Raw genomic sequence first — 16,554 nt, 5'->3', positions numbered from 1 at the left:
CTTTTTTGAAGTCAATAGGAACAATTTGATGACCTTCTATTACTCCTTAATAGACAGCATCATTACATTCTCCATAACCTGCTGGTTCCACTCCACCACCCTCCAGAACAGGAATCCACTACAGAACTGTGTCAAAGTGTGCTCTGAAATCGCTGGCCAACCAATCACAGCACTGTATCAAGCCCACGATCAGCATGCATATGCAACAACATATGTACATATTAACAACTCGGAAATAGTGTTCAAAATAAAGTGACCAACAAGAATAGAGATTTGATCCTGTCAGACCTCCACACTGTACAGTCTGACAGCGATGGGGATGAAGGACCTGTGGCAGCGCTCTTTCCTGCACTGAATGGATCAGTCTGCCACTGAAGGAGCTCAGAGCTCCCATAGTCTGGTGCAGTGGGTGAGAGGAACTGTCCATGATGAATGTCAGCTTGGCTCTCACCCACCTCCTCCACAGAGTCCTGGACAGACAGGTGGACAGTCCGGTGTACAGACCGGTGGACATCCCAGGACAGACTGGTGGACAGACTGGTGGACATCCCAGGACAGACTGGTGGACAGGCTGGTGGACATCCCAGGACAGACTGGTGGACAGACTGGTGGACATCCCAGGACAGACTGGTGGACATTCCAGGACAGACTGGTGGACAGACTGGTGGACATTCCAGGACAGGCCGATGGACAGACTGGTGAACCGTCCGGTGGACAGTCCAGTGGACAGACCGGTGGAGAGACCAGTGGACAGACCGGTGGAGAGACCAGTGGACAGACCGGTGAACATTCCAGGACAGACTGGTGGACAGTCCGGTGAACAGTTCGGTGGACAGACCGGTGGACATTCCAGGACAGGCCGGTGGAGAGACCAGTGGACATCCTAGGACAGAGCTGGTGGACAGACTGATGGACATTCCAGGACAGGCCGGACTTCCTCACCAGCTTCTTCAGTCTTTTCCTGCCTGCTCTCCAGCAGACCACAATGTAGTGGATGACAGGGGCGACCACAGAGTCATAGAACGTCCTTAACATGGGCCTGCCACATATCTGTGACTGACATTTACTATTAATTTATTATTTAATTTTATTAATATACAATTTTCTTAATGGTTGTCATTCAACTGACATGCTGCTCACGTGACCTGCTTTAAATTGCCCCTGGTGATAAATGAAGTTTCTTTGATTTGATTTGATTTAATTTGATTTGACCCTTGACCTTCCGGGCCCCGCTACACCTGTTCACCGGGTCAAAGTAGCTGGACTTTGTTGCTGTTTTTAATGGGTCTTCTGTCAAGCTCAGACATTCCTGAGTCAGTTCTCGTGGACAGGTCCGGTCCGGGTCCGGTCTGGGTCCGGTCTGATCCCGTGTGGCCACACCTCCCCTCCCCCTCCCGTCGGCGGCCACATTCCCCGTTACCTTTCACCCCCGAGAAGCCCCGCTCAGTCGGCGAAGCAACGTAGAAAAACTCCGTAACAACATGGTAAGAACCGGCCTCGGCCCGTCCCCAGGGTTCGGTGGGGCTTTAAGGAATCGGGTCCATGTGCTGTCCGCGTTGTGTGGGTCACCGTTAGACGGCTCTGCGGCTCCGCAGCGCGGCGTTAGCTAGCATGGCTGCCGCTCCCTGTAGCTAGCTGCTAGCTACTGAGCTGCGGACCGTTAATCGGTGTCCACGTCATACACACACACGCATACACACACACGCACACACACTTACACACGTCGTTCTAGCGGGGCGTGTGTAGTGGTGCTGTCAACGGAATGTTTTCTGGTTCTGCTATGAGAGTTCGTGAGCGGTACCATGTAAGATGTCCGAGCTGGACCGAGCATGCCCCCAGGCCGTTTGGCCCGAGGCGGCCATCTTATTCCGGCTTTGGTCCTGTTGTGCTCGTGCTGTAGTCCCTAACCGGGACAAACAGAACCAATCCAGACCAGCTGGGCTCCTGAACCCAACCACACCGTGAGCGGAGAAGGAACCGGTTCGTAGTGTTGGATTTAGTTGGACCGGATTCAGAGACAGCGACTCTGCGGTTTGAAGACCCGCACACGGATCAGCGGTGCCCAGAGCCGCAGACAGTACCGGCCCTCGTAGTAGTGGTACCACCTAACTGTACTAACGGTACCAATTAACTGTACTAACCCTTCCACTTAACTGTAGTCACGGTCCCACTGGTAGCATCATCACAAAGCTGTAGACTCAGAAACCTCAGATTTTGAGTATTTTTGCTGTTTTGTTTTAAACATTATAATAATGAGACTCTGAGGGAGGAAGCTTCGATTTATTTAAACCTACAGAATGGGAACTGGAAAACCGGTGATTTCTTACCGTTTCACTGTGAGGAAGAAGCTGGAACCAGACACTTGCTGAGTTTCCTGTGGGTCCAGTCAAGATCCCATCTTTGGTTCTCGTCTTGCTCAAACTCAGTTGGGCCCGTTGTGTGTTTGTTGTCTGCAGGCATCAGGTGTGACCGTGAACGATGAGGTCATCAAGGTGTTTAACGACATGAAGGTGAGGAAGTCATCGACCCAGGACGAAGCTAAAAAGAGGAAGAAGGGGGTTCTGTTCTGTCTGAGCGACGACAGGAAGAAGATCATCGTAGAGGAGGGGAAACAGATCCTGGTGGGCGACATCGGAGAGACGGTGGACGACCCCTACGCCGCCTTCGTCAAGCTGCTGCCACTAAACGACTGCAGATACGGCCTGTACGATGCCACCTATGAGACCAAGGAGTCCAAGAAGGAGGACCTCGTCTTCATCTTCTGGTACGGAATCGGATCAGGGCCCAGAGTCCTAGAACCTCCAAGGGTGGTTTGACTCACTTCACTTTTGATTAGTTTGTTTTTACTAACCGTTGAATGAGTTGGTTAAACTCAGAAGTGCTTTAATTATCTTGTTACAAGTATTATGGTCAACAGTTAAAATGTTTTGTCTGTTACCTAATTGATGTTAGGTTCTTCCCTAGTGCTCGGTTCTGTGTTGTGACACTGTTGTTTGGTTCCTTAGGGCCCCAGAGAGCGCCCCACTGAAGAGCAAGATGATTTACGCCAGCTCTAAAGATGCCATCAAAAAAAAGTTCACAGGTTAGTTTACAGGGGTCAAAGGTCAGTCTGTGGAAGTTTGAAATGTCAAGACACCTGAGCACACCTTGTCCCTCTTAGAGCATGCTAAGGTTTTGGAACACAGGCCCTGCTGTGGGTCCCACTCTGACTCTAATCGATAGTGTTAGCAAGAGTTTGGCCACAACCACACACCAGGTACAAGGACAGACCTTTCTGTATGTACCTTTAGGAGCCTGGGTAGCCGTTCAGTACTAATACTATCGGGCTGAGCTACAATGTTGGCTCACACCTGAGACTTATGTGTTGCTGACCCTCCATGACCTCAGCGGTGTCTCCTCAGGTATCAAACACGAGTGGCAGGTGAACGGGCTGGATGACATCCAGGACCGCAGGACGCTGGCCGAGAAGCTGGGTGGGAATGTGGTGGTGTCTCTAGAGGGCAAACCGCTGTGATGTCATTGTGGCCGAGCGGAGCCAAGCCAACCGCCGTGCCATCGGACCGAAGCCCCTGACCCCACCAAACACCGCCGCTTCACCCAGCAGCTTGCTCTGTCTGTTTCCATGTCCTGAAGAAATTAGCATCTTTAGGCCTCTGTGTTCTCTTTTGTTTTTGTTCTTTTGCTTTTTCCCCAACATGGAGATCTCATCTACATCATGATATACAAATACCTCCCAGTTTGTTGCCACATAACCCCTGTTCATTTGGCAGAAACTAAAACACACACACTACCAGACTCCAGGAGTTTTGCCAAAAAGTCCATATGAAGGAAGCAGCCGTATGTGTTGGAGGCGACCCCTGCAGCACACAGGTTTTTACATATGACTTTATTTATTATTGTGTTGTTTCTTTTCCAGTATGTTCAAGCCAGACACATTGTTAGACTATGCACTCAGAAGAGAAGATCATTACCCAGCACGTTTTGTTGAAACACTACACATTGAGACAGAAAATTCCTGATGTCAAATTCTGTGACGTAGTCACGGCACCGTTTGTTTACCTCAGCTTTATTCCTGTTGGATTCACTGTCATTCTAGCTGTTTGGTCGCCGCCTTACTTTCAGTTTGAATGTAACCGTCACACCCGAGTTAGAGTGCACTTTTATTTTGTAAAGAAACACTACCGGAAGAAGATTTGACCCCAGCAGTGAGGGACACCCCCGCAACGAACAAGAACATGACGACATCTGGAGCCTTAAAGTGGATCGTTGTTTCTGAGATCACAGGAAGCCACTTTGAAATAAAAGCCTGTGGCAGATCTGATGCCTCCAGCCTCGTCTCTGCTTTAACCAGGCACAGAGCGCTTCCACATGAGGTCCGCGTGAGCACCTGAGTGAAAGCTTTATGTTTTGACTCTGCACAACTTCATTAGGACCTCCAGTAGAACTCGTCTATATATGACAATTCTCAGTAAAGCATCAATCACCAGAATAGAAACAGCCTGATCTCAGTACAACCCGTTTACAAAGCATGATGGCCTTGGGCTGGTGTGTGCATATGTGTTAACAGGCTACATGTTATACACGTTCAGGATGTTCTCTGGTGGAAACATCACACTTAAACTAGACATTCAGATATTTGTATTATGACCTGTGTCCCTGGAGAAGCTGAAACCAAGATCTGGATGCACATTGGTGTAAAGACAGCTGTGTTCTAATGTCAAAGTGGCAGAATGAAATCAAACAAAAAGTAAAACTAGCCTGCTTAAAAAATGGAGTAGAACCTTGGTTCCAGTCACAAAAAATGCAGTGTTTTACTCCCTGATCTGGAAGATCCAGTCTGTAATAAAATAGATGGAACACAGAATATTGAAAAGCAAAGGTACAGCCATCACAAGGCTTTGTGATCTCAGTCCACAACTGAGGACTGGTGGAGTTTTCAGGACCTAAATGAATGAACGCTGTGAATTCCTGACCTTAAAAGGCCTGAAGCAGCAGCATCCAGTCTGTGAGTCTAATGTGACTGAGCTCCAGCACAGACCAAAGGCAGCTTTTTGCTCCCTGCTCGTCTTCAGGCTCAGGTCTGCAGCAGCTGCGACCACATGTCCTTTATGTGTGGAACATAAAGGAGCAGGAACAGACATGGAAGCTGAACACACTGGACTCTGGAGAATCTGATCCTCATGCTGCTATTTCTGGATTGCACATGCTCCAGCGTGGGCTCTTAGGCGCCCACAAAAGGAGCCTGGCCCAGAGTGCAACAGACAAAGAGCACAATACAAGAGGCTGCTGCAAAGGAGCCGGGAAGCCACTACAAGAGTGTATGTGTATGTGTAATATAACATGTAGGTCACAGCCTCCGTGAGAAACCTGGTTCTGTTTGTGTCACAGGGTTAGGGTTCAGTTCAACCCCAAGCTTGCTGCCTAACAAGTGATTTTAAATTTGATCATAGTGTTAGTCCTCACACAATTAGCTCAGAGGACTCACATCTCCTGTTTCACTTTTTTCAAATGACACCTGGTGGAGTCTATCCCAGCTGTCCACTAGCAGAGAGGAGGGTTCAACCTGGACCGGTAGCGGTCCAGCAGGATGGATGGTTTCAGAGTCACACTGAGAAAACGCAGCTCAGGTTTCTGATTGCGGATCATATTTGGATCCAAATCCAAATATCATCTTTTTCTTTTCCTGCAACACATTTTGATTATGGCCACTAGTTTGTGGCTCCAGTCTTTTATGGCTGAAGCTATAAACTCACCATCACTTTATAAAGTGTGTTTCTGCATATTTTGCTTATACTGAAATAATGTTTCGATAAACGAATGTTTGTTCTTTTATTTATTCTCTCTGCTTTGTAACGTTCCTGCCGTCGTGACGTCACCACACTTCCGGTCTCCACCCGTTGGCAGCCATGATGGTGGGTCTCTGCTTTATCTCTTTTCTGTCCTCTCCCTCCTGTCCTCTTTGATGCTGGGCTCGGTGACCTGGTCTGGTTGTCCGGTGCTTGTTGTCGCCGTGTTGGGTTGAATGTAAAAGTGAAATAACGGTTCTATGCTCTCTGTATCTCCGCAGCAGGAAGGGCTGGATGACGGACCCGACTTCCTCTCCGAGGAGGACCGGGGAGTGAGTGCTCTGTCTTCACCTGTCTCTGTTGACCTGTCTGTCTCTACCTGTCTGTATGTCTGGGCCTGACTCTGTGTGCTGTCAGCTCAGCTGAGCCAACTCTGTAGCATGTGCTCGGCTTTACAGTCTGGTTAGCTGCCTTTGCTAACGTTAGCTCCTTGCTAGCAGGCTGTTAGCACGGTAACCGAGGATAAGCCGCTTTTCCCGAGCAAAGGTTCAAACAGCGACAAGGTCTGTGCAGCTGCGGTTCGTCAGCGTCATGTGGCTAACAGACTCTAGCTGCACATCATTCACGATATGCTTAAACGTCGGGCTGACACATGACTGTCAGCCACCATAGCCTCAACACTAATACCAGGCGAAGTTCTCTGACTCCACTCCAAAGAACTGAACGCTAACTTATGAACTAATATGATAAAAGTAGGAGCCACTGCCATAGTCACGGAAGAACCAAAGCATTAAACCTCCAGTTGAACTGCAGTCTGGAAAACATCAACGTCCACTACCGCGGTGAAGTTAGTTTGACGTTGGACATTCAACAGACATTCGACCGAAAGTACCTCCAGACAAGCGGTCCGTGTTTGAACAAGCGATCCGCATTTCGTGTTCGCTACGCGGACACAGAACGAGAACGCTCGGTACACGAAGACGTTGACTTAGGGACCGTCGATAAAATATTTGAATTTTCTAGAAATTAATAATTCAATAGCGTCCAAACCATATGACCTACTGGTCCAAAACCTGCTCCAATCTATGTGTCCACATGTCCTTCACAGGGCACAACCATTTATATGAGGAAATAGTCATGTTGCATATTTTTCTATAATATTTTTGTGTAAATATTACTGTAATTTTTCAATACCATCCACACTATATGACCTACTGGATCAAAACTTGCTCCAAACTGTGTGTTTACATCTCCTTCACAGGGCACAACCTTTTTTATGAGGATCAAATCATCTTTCATATTTTTCTATAATATTTAGTATAAATATTACTGTAAATTTTCAATACCGTCCAACCCATATGATCTATTGGTTTAAAACCTCCTCTGAAATGTTCATCTACATCCCCTTCACAGGGCACAACCTTTTTTATGAGGATCAAACCATCTTTCATATTTTTCTATGATATTTTAGTATAAATATTACTGTAATTTTTCAATACCGTCCACACCATATGACCTATTGGTTTAAAACCTCCTCTGAAATGTTCATCTACATCCCCTTCACAGGGCACAACCTTTTTTATGAGGATAAAATCATTTTTCATATTTTTCTATAATATTTTAGTATAAATATTACTGTAATTTTTCAATACTGTCCACACCATATATCCTACTGGTTCAAAACCTTCTCTGAAATATTCATCTACATCCTCTTCACAGGGCACAACCTTTTTTCTGAGGAAATTGTCATGTTGCATATTTTTCTATAATATTTTTGTGTAAATATTACTGTAATTATTCAATACCATCCACAGCATATGACCTATTGGTTCAAAACCTTCTCTGAAATGTTCAGCTACATCCCCTTCACAGGGCACAACCATTTTTTTGAGAAAATAGTTATGTTGCGTATTTTTCTATAATATTTTAGTATAAATATTACTGTAATATTTCAATACCGTCCACACCATATGACCTATTGGTTCAAAACCTGCTCCAAACTATGTGTCTACATCTCCTTCACAGGGCACAACCTTTTTTACGAGGATCAAATCATCTTTCATATTTTTCTATAATATTTTAGTATAAATATTACTGTAATATTTCAATACTGCCCAAACCATGTGACCTACTGGTCCAAGACCTGCTCCAAAATGTGTGTCTACAACTCACCATCTCAGACTGGATTCTTCTGCAACGTAAGCTGTCCCTCTGATGAGCTTGTTCCTGATTCTGTCAAATCTTGTCACTCCTAAGCTCAGCATTTTCATCTCCGCTACCTCTATCTCTATCTCTGCCTCTTGTCTCTTTCTCACTGCTATCATTTTCAAACCACAGAACAGAGCTGGTTTCACCACTGTCTTGAAAACCTTTCTTTTGAGTCTTGCTCTAACCTCTTTTCAACACTCCCCATCACACTGAACTGTTGACCCCAAGTACGTGAACCCCTGCACCTTCTTTACCTCATGGCATCAGTGGTGCTCTTACGGGGCATGAAACCATACTCGACACCAGAAAACTTCTCTTCCATTCTTCAGGCATCTTCTCCCAAACAAACTGGTTGGAAACTCCACCACTGTCTCTTCTGGACACTTTCACACCTCTACAGGTACGTCGTCAGGACCAACATCCTTTTCACTCTTCATCATTCTCATAGCTTTGCTCACCTCATCTGTTTCTGTTATTTCCTGCCCCACAACATCCACATCTTCCTCCATTCTTTCCCTGTCATTCTCCTCATTCATCAGCTCCCTAGAATCCTCCGTTTAGCTTCTCTGCACACTCTCCTGGGTTGTTAGCACCTTTCCATCACTGTCTTTGATCACCCTTATCTGTTGCACATCCTTCCCATCTCTACCTCTCTGTCTGGCTAGTCTGTACAAGTCCTTCTCTTCTTCCTTTGTATCTAACCTGTCATACAGCTCATAGTAAGCTTTCTGTTTGGCCTTTGCCACCTCTTAACTCTACTCGGAGCTTCATTTGTTGTCCTGTCTACTTTCCTCTGTTCTTTCTACATCCCCTTTCCTTTTATCCAACCTCTTCCTCTGGATGCAGTCCTGTACTTCCTCATTCCACCACCAAGTGTCTTTATCTTTCCTCCATCCAGATGACATACCAAGCACTTTCCTACCTGTTTCCCTGATAACCTCTGCTGTAGTTTCCCAGTCACCTGGGAGGTCTTCCACCCAGAGCCTGTCTCAACTTCTGCCTTAATTCACAGGTTTCTTCATTCTTTAGCTTTCACCACTTGGTCTTATTTTCTGTCATCTTACTCACCACCATGCGGTGCTGTCTGGCTACACTTCTCCCCACCACTTTGCAGTCACTAACCTCTCTCAAATGACCTTGTCTACATAGGATGTAGTCTACCTGCATGCTCTTCCCTCCACTCTTGTGCGTCACTCTGTGTTCCCCTCTATTCCGGAAGTAAGTGTTGACTACAGCCATTTCCATCCTCTTAGCAAAGTCCACCATCTGTCCTTCTAGATTCCTTTTCTTTACACCAAACCTGCCCATCTCTCCTCATCACCTCTGTTCGCCTCACCAACATGCCTATGAAGTCTGCTCCAACCATACCCTCTCTCTCTGGGTACACTCTCTATGACCTCATCTACCTCCAGAATCTCTCCTTCTCATCCAACTCACAGCCACTTGTGGAGGCATACCCACTGACTACGTTTACCATCATCCCTTATTTCTAGCTTAGGCTCATCACTCTGTCACTTCACCTCTAGAACATTGTTCACAACCTCCCCTCAGGATCACCTATCCGTTTCTCGTTTCTCTTCCTATACACACCATGGTTGGAACACCACTCCCACTTTCCCTGTCATTGCACCAACGTTAAGAGTCTCTATTCTCAGATCTATGCTCCTGCCTTTCCTCTTCTCTCTGTCCACAACCCTTCTGTCTGCACTCCTTCTTTTGATTAACAGTAGTCCAATTTCCACCAGCAACCTTTAGGTTAACAGCATCGGTTGTCGTTGTTAACCCGATCCAGTATGAAATTCTTATAGACGATTTACATAGTTGTTATTGGCAAGCCGGATGCCCTTCTTAATGCAACACCTTTGATCCAGGCTTGGGACAGGATCAAAGGTCACTGGCTTGCAATCCCTGTGGCTAGATTACATAGTCATGTTGCTTATTTTCAATAATATTTTAGTGTTAAAACAACAAATATGGTTGTGCCCCAACAAGGAGATGTAGACACACAGTTTGGAGCGGGTTTTGAACCAGTAGGTCATATGCTGTGGATGGTATTGAAATATTACAGTAATATTTATACTAAAATATTATAGAAAAATATGCAACATGACTATTTCCTCATATAAATGGTTGTGCCCTGTGAAGGAGATGTAGATGAACATTTCAGAGAAGGTTTTGAACCAGTAGGTCATATGGTGTGGACGGTATTGAAAAATTACAGTAATATTTATACTAAAATATTATAGAAAAATATGCAACATGACTATTTCCTCATAAAATGGTTGTGCCCTGTGAAGGAGATGTAGATGAATTTCAGAGAAGGTTTTGAACCAGTAGGTCATATGGTGTGACGGTATTGAAAAATTACAGTAATATTATACTAAAATATTATAGAAAAATATGCAACATAACTATTTTTTCAAAAATGGTTGTGTCCTGTGAAGGAGATGTAAACGAGCATTTTAGAGAAGGTTTTGAACCAGTAGGTCATATGGTGTGGATGGTATTGAAAAATTACAGTTATATTTATACTAAAATATTATGGAAAAATATGCAATATGGCTTTTTCCTCATATAAATGGTTGTGCCCTGTGAAGGGATGTAGAAACATTTGGAGCAGGTTTTGAACCAGTAGGTCATATGGTGTGGACGGTATTGAAAAATTACAGTAATATTTACAAAAATATTATAGAAATATGCAACATGAATTTCCTCAAAAAAGGTTGTGCCCTGTGAAGGGATGTAGATGAACATTTCAGAGAAGGTTTTGAACCAGTAGGTCATATGGTTGGACGGTATTGAAAATTTACAGTAATATTTATACTAAATATTATAGAAAAATACGCAACATAACTATTTTCTCAAAGAAATGGTTGTGCCCTGTGAAGAGTATGTAGATGACACACAGTTTGGAGCAGGTTTTGAACCAGTAGGTCATATGGTGTGGACGGTATTGAAAAATTACAGTAATATTTACACAAACATATTATAGAAAAATATGCAACATGACTATTTCCTCATATAAATGGTTTTGCCCTGTGAAGGACATGTGGACACATAGATTGGAGCAGGTTTTGGACCAGTAGGTCATATGGTTTGGACGCTATTGAATTATTAATTTCTTGAAAATTCAAATATTTTATCGACGGTCCCTAAGTCAACGTCTTCGTGTACCGAGCGTTCTCGTTCTGTGTCCGCGTAGCGAACGCGAAATGCGGATCGCTTGTTCAAACACGGACCGCTTGTCTGGAGGTACTTTCGGTCGAATGTCTGTTGAATGTCCAACGTCAAACTAACTTCACCGCGGTACGTCCACTGTAGTTCAGATGCGTCACAGTACACCCTATTACATTGGACTCACGGACAGTTCTACATGTTACTGTGTAATTGTAGTTATATGTGGCTCGTGTGATAAAACGTGTTAAATTCAGTTAGTGAAAGTAACTCAAATGAGAGTTTGTTTTATTTTTTCTACACGTGGAGCAAAGTTTAAACGAACTGTTTACTCCTCCTCAAATGTGGTGTTTCTCTCTGATATTCTGCCGTTATGTGTTCGTGTCATTAATCAGCTGTGTGTCACATGAAGCGGCCAGATATTACTGGGTTGTGTTATTCGGCTGTGTTTGCTGACCTCATGCTGTGCTGCATTATGGGATATGTGGTCTCTGTCCTTTGCAGCCACGGGCAGTAAATGTGGATCTGCAGACAGATGCCACGCTGCAAGTTGACATCTCTGACGCCCTGAGTGAGAGAGACAAGGTCAAGTTCACCGTCCACACTAAGGTGAGAATCTTCCAGCTGCAGGTGTGCAGACACATTGGTGGTCTGATGATAAACTAACATGACTGTGGGATGTGATTCTTCACTGGATTCCTCCTCACAGAGCACACTCCCCAACTTTAAGCAGAATGAGTTTTCTGTGGTCCGGCAGCATGAAGAGTTCATCTGGCTGCACGACTCATTTGTGGAAAATGAAGAGTACGCAGGATACATCGTAAGAAGCGTCATCCATGCTTTCCTTACTATTTAAATTGATTGTTTTCAGCATAAACAAAATGTTTTAGAGAAGCTGTGAATACAAATCCTAACCTCTAACTGATCCTTCTATAAAGCCTTTTTCTGACTATCGTTCCTTACGGATGAGTCCTAACTCAAAACCATAATTTGTTAGTAATTATTGTTGGACTTTGTTGAGTGTTGCATCTCTGTTGATGTCCAGATCCCACCTGCGCCTCCCAGACCAGACTTCGATGCATCCAGAGAGAAGCTGCAGAAGCTGGGAGAGGGAGAGGGATCCATGACTAAGGAGGAGTTCACCAAGATGAAGCAGGAGCTGGAGGCGTGAGTAACAGATGTTCATCATTTATTGTTTTTTAGCTGAGAGTGACTGGAGCTGGCTGAACATTGTGTATTCAATCAGAGAGTACCTGGCCATCTTTAAGAAGACTGTCGCTATGCATGAGGTCTTCCTGTGTCGTGTGGCAGCTCATCCTGTTCTCAGGAAAGACCTCAACTTCCACGTCTTTTTGGAGTACAACCAAGACGTGAGTACCGCTCCACAAACTCAGAAACTGGACCCTATTCAAGTCCAAATTATCATGTGTCATAGAGATCAGTATTAACACACTGGGAACATTAGTGAGTTAAATCCTGTAGCAGGTCAAACAACATGTTGATTCTTCGTGGCTGCACCTCAACAAACTGAGTTTGGTATGAAGGCAGTATGTGCCTCTGTTCATAGTGTTTACCACCCACGCAGTGACTTTATGTATTAACAACCGATCAGGCTGACAGGCTGAACTCTGCTCAGTCCAATATTGCCTTTATTTCTAAGTCATATTTTCTTTGGATCATTTCTTTGTTTTTTGTGTAATTGTAATATTTTTTTATATTTGTAGCTTAAATAAAATGATGATATATACTGTACAGGCTGTTATTGACCTTTGACCCCTCTTGCTGATAGCTGAGCGTACGAGGGAAGAACAAGAAGGAGAAGCTGGAGGATTTCTTTAAGAATGTAGTAAAGTCGGCTGATGGCGTCCTGGTGGCCGGAGTCAAGGTGACCAACACAAAGGTTTGAGACCTGAGTTTAATGTTGTTTTGTCTGCGACGGGTCCAACTGATGCTTCTCTTTCTGTGCTTCAGGACGTGGATGATTTCTTTGAGCATGAGAAAACGTTTCTGTTAGAATATCACAATAGGGTGAAAGACGCTTCAGCCAAATCTGACAGAATGATCCGCTCACACAAAAGTAAGGATCATGTCCAGTTTCTGTGAGAACCACACTCATTAGATCCACAGCTATGTCTAATGTGTGTGTGTGTGTGTGTGTGTGTGTGTGTGTGTGTGTGTGTGTGTGTGTGTGTGGGTGTGTGTGTGGGTGTGTGTGTGTGTGTGTGTGTGTGTGTGTGTGTGTGTGTGTGTTCAGATGCTGCAGATGACATCAACAGAATTGCTGCCTCCCTCTATACGTTAGGGACGCAGGACTCCACAGACCTCTGCAAGTACGAACAAGTGCTCAGACGCTGGCTTGCTCCCTGGATGCAGGCGATGGCTGACACATTGTTTCATTAGGATAAAAGTGGATAGATAAGAAAATGTTTAATAGTCCCACAGTGTCACAATTAATTTGTGTCACAATTACAAGGAAATAGGAATCTTTTGTATATTGATTCCAGTGATGGTCATGATTTCAGCAGCTCTCCATTTTGCTGTTTTAGGTTCTTCTTGAAGGTGTCGGAGCTGTTTGAAAAAACAAGGGTACGTGTGTGTTTGCCTTTTAAATGCACTAGAACTAAACTACTTGACCTCTTAAAAGGGTGAAGTACTCTCAGTAGTAACAATTCCAGACATGTAGGAAAACCTGTGTCTTAAACTAGTAACTGTCCAGAACTGCAAAATAGAAATGGACCTGTGACACTTCCCTTTTGATGATTCTGATTCAGAAAATTGAAGCTCGAGTTGCAGCAGATGAAGACCTGAAGCTCGCTGACCTCCTGAAATATTACCTGAGAGAGTCCCAGGCTGCAAAGGTCTGCTGCTCGTTTAATTTTTTTTGCTCAGCAAATGGTAGCAGCACCGATTGAAGTATGTGCTGATGTGACCTGCTACAGGACCTGCTGTACCGGAGGAGCCGAGCTCTGGTGGACTACGAGAACGCTAACAAGGCCCTGGATAAGGCTCGGGCCAAGAACAGAGACGTCCTGCAAGCAGAGACAAGCCAGCAGCTCTGCTGCCACAAGTTCGAGAAAATCTCAGAGTCTGCCAAGCAAGGTCGGCCCTTATCTCTACTGGTCCTAGTTGTCTTTGTCACTGTTGCCCATTTCATAGTTTGCCTGTTTCAGATGGGATGGGACAGTAACATTCTGATAAAATGGTGCTGGACTACAGTTCTGGTTAGGTTGTATTTATACTGAGTGAATTTCAACAAGATTCAGAACAAAGCATGCAGATGTAAACACGGATTCTAGACCGAAGACCCAGAGATTCTAGGGCTACTACTTAGTTGTTTCCACCCACTGAGACTTGGCTTCATGAGTGTGTTACTTTATGTGCTGCACTGGTGCAGTCACTGTAGCTCATGAAGAGCTCTTCTCTGTATAGTTTTGCCCTCACAGCTTTGTAGCTTTGGTCTTTTTTTTTAACAGAACTCATAGACTTCAAGACGAGACGAGTGGCTGCTTTCAGGAAGAACCTGGTGGAGCTGGCAGAACTGGAGCTGAAACACTCAAAGGTAACCTTTGGATGAAAAGGTTGAACAGGTCCACGTTTAACTGTTATACTGGACCAGAGTCTCCTAGGACAAAGCTTTTTTTGGGCAGCTCCTACATTAACATGGCTTTACTGATATTACATGTCACATCTATGTGTAATTTGTCTATTATTATTATTATTATTATTATTATTATTATTATTATTATTATTATTATTATTATTATTATTATTATTATTATTATTATTATTATTATTATCAGCAGCATTATCATTATTTCATCTGCAGGGGAACCTCCAGCTGCTGCAGAGCTGTCTGGGCATCCTTAAAGGAAACACTTAACTCTATGACACTACCCACACCTGGCTGGACACGCCTCCTGGTTTGGTCCCGCCTGCCATCATTTGGACACACCTGTTGTGGGTGGAGCTTGGACAGACAAATGACCAACATTCTGGACCAGCAGATAGACAGAATGAAGTGTTAACAATGACAGGAAGCCTTCATCACTAATTATCCTCTAAACTCTCCATCCTCACCTCTCTGCAGCAGCACCTCTACTGGTATACTGGTCCAGCACCAGAACTGTGACACCTGTAGTAGCTCTTCTGGTCCAGTAGAACCAGTGCAGCTATTAGGACCTTAAAACTTTGCCCTCTGATGGTTGCACGTTCCTTTTGAAGGAGCCTCCATCTTATCGAATCAGTTTTGTCTTTTGAGTCCTAATTTTTGAGACAATAAATGAACTTAAGACAACCGGAGATCTGTCATTGCAATTAACAAACCCTCGTAACTTTTTCCTACACATTATTAGAAACCACACTTGGTCCATTTAGTAGCTGTGACAGGATGTTCATCACTTGATAAAGTTGAACGTTAAAGGTTATAATAAATGTGTGTAATTATGGTCAGAACAAAACGATTCAAACTCGCAACGGGACAAAACTACTCGATAACATGAGGTTTCATCTTCGTGTCAGCTCTCTTTTGTTGCTGCTTCACCTCTGTGTGACTGTGTTGTCTTCTTTTGGTGGTGTACCTGCGAAGGGTTGTTTAATTGTGTTGGTGAACTTCCTGTGCTGTTGATCTGTGATGGCGTTTGGAGTCCAGCTCTCTCGTTCTTATTAAAGTGTAATGTCACTAAATGAGAAAACGCCTTGTACATGTTTGCATTAGTTAACTAATGAATGCTAATCACCTCATCATCATTAATCATAGCTTCTTTTACTTTCTCTGACTTTCTTATTTAGTGGTCATTCCAGGTGATGGTGGAGCTTCAGTCTATTTGCCTTAACATCGATCAGTGGCGCCATTTGATTTATTGTGAAGAGAAGTAATGACAGAATGAAAAAGTGTTTTGTTCCCATTATTTTTTTAAAGTTCACTGTAAATGAATGTTTTTTCACTTATGTGACCAAAGCTTCCACAACTGATTCAAGATGGAGAAGTGATGAAACAGAAATAAAATGTTAAGAAGAATAAAAATCCATGTGATTATAAATTCACATATTGAGCAGGTCTGTAATCCACCTGGGTCATACTGACACTGAATAAAACCTACGGACACTTTTCTTAAACCGTCTGTGTGAACACATTAATGCACAGGAGGCTCAACATCTTCAGTCCAGTAAAATGCATTTAAATGACTTGAGGCTGGACGGTGGAGTCCAGTGTTTTGTCCTATAACTCTATTAGAATGAAAAACTGAAATGTCCTGTCTCCAGCAGCAGATGAATTTGGCCTTGGTTCCAAACTGAGCTCCAAGGTTTTAGTGCAGTCATCCAGTGATTGTCAGACACGCTCCTCTAGACTGTTTATAATTGGGTTGCTTTCAAACATTCTGTAATG

At 44.1% G+C, this 16,554-nt stretch overlaps 2 protein-coding genes across 5 annotated transcripts; both read left to right on the top strand.

Moving 5' to 3' along the window:
• Nucleotides 1-1,255: 1,255 nt before the first annotated feature.
• Nucleotides 1,256-4,321, top strand: cfl2 (cofilin 2 (muscle)). Of its 2 annotated transcripts, none has more exons than XM_029138694.3 (4): nucleotides 1,256-1,484; nucleotides 2,457-2,764; nucleotides 3,006-3,082; nucleotides 3,402-4,321. In XM_029138694.3, the coding sequence occupies exons 1-4, from the start codon at nucleotides 1,482-1,484 to the stop codon at nucleotides 3,512-3,514; spliced, it is 501 nt and encodes a 166-aa protein (XP_028994527.1). In that variant the 5' UTR covers nucleotides 1,256-1,481; the 3' UTR covers nucleotides 3,515-4,321. The 2 variants fall into 2 exon arrangements, with proteins under 2 accessions (XP_028994527.1, XP_028994529.1); XM_029138696.3 differs by lacking the exon at nucleotides 1,256-1,484 and adding an exon at nucleotides 2,292-2,376.
• A 1,485-nt stretch (nucleotides 4,322-5,806) lies between these two features.
• snx6 (sorting nexin 6) lies at nucleotides 5,807-16,283 on the top strand. Of its 3 annotated transcripts, XM_029138677.3 has the most exons (14): nucleotides 5,807-5,912; nucleotides 6,068-6,118; nucleotides 11,673-11,777; nucleotides 11,878-11,988; nucleotides 12,214-12,335; nucleotides 12,415-12,538; nucleotides 12,958-13,068; nucleotides 13,140-13,245; nucleotides 13,423-13,498; nucleotides 13,715-13,754; nucleotides 13,940-14,026; nucleotides 14,108-14,267; nucleotides 14,642-14,727; nucleotides 14,995-16,283. In XM_029138677.3, exons 1-14 carry the CDS (start codon nucleotides 5,907-5,909, stop codon nucleotides 15,046-15,048), a joined length of 1,239 nt encoding a protein of 412 aa, XP_028994510.1. In that variant the 5' UTR covers nucleotides 5,807-5,906; the 3' UTR covers nucleotides 15,049-16,283. The 3 variants fall into 3 exon arrangements, with proteins under 3 accessions (XP_028994510.1, XP_028994508.1, XP_028994509.1); XM_029138675.3 differs by lacking the exon at nucleotides 5,807-5,912 and having other exon boundaries at nucleotides 5,928-6,118; XM_029138676.3 differs by lacking the exon at nucleotides 5,807-5,912 and having other exon boundaries at nucleotides 5,929-6,118; nucleotides 12,958-13,053.
• The last annotated feature ends 271 nt before the right edge of the window (nucleotides 16,284-16,554 follow it).

This window comes from Betta splendens, chromosome 22 (genome assembly GCF_900634795.4).
Source record: "Betta splendens chromosome 22, fBetSpl5.4, whole genome shotgun sequence".
Lineage (NCBI taxonomy): Eukaryota > Metazoa > Chordata > Actinopteri > Anabantiformes > Osphronemidae > Betta > Betta splendens.
This window is presented reverse-complemented; position numbering and strand designations above follow the sequence as displayed.

What these genes read in the sequence shown, in the direction of transcription:
- cfl2 (XM_029138694.3), top strand. An exon ending in GACCTCGTCTTCATCTTCTG is followed by an intron (nt 2,765 to 3,005) that starts GTACGGAATCGG and finishes TTGGTTCCTTAG; the next exon opens with GGCCCCAGAGAGCGCCCCAC. An exon ending in CATCAAAAAAAAGTTCACAG is followed by an intron (nt 3,083 to 3,401) that starts GTTAGTTTACAG and finishes GTGTCTCCTCAG; the next exon opens with GTATCAAACACGAGTGGCAG.
- snx6 (XM_029138675.3), top strand. Translation starts at nt 6,047, where the DNA reads ATGCTCTCTGTATCTCCGCAGCAGGAAGGGCTGGATGACGGACCCGAC. An exon ending in AAGAGTACGCAGGATACATC is followed by an intron (nt 11,989 to 12,213) that starts GTAAGAAGCGTC and finishes GTTGATGTCCAG; the next exon opens with ATCCCACCTGCGCCTCCCAG. An exon ending in TTTTGGAGTACAACCAAGAC is followed by an intron (nt 12,539 to 12,957) that starts GTGAGTACCGCT and finishes TCTTGCTGATAG; the next exon opens with CTGAGCGTACGAGGGAAGAA.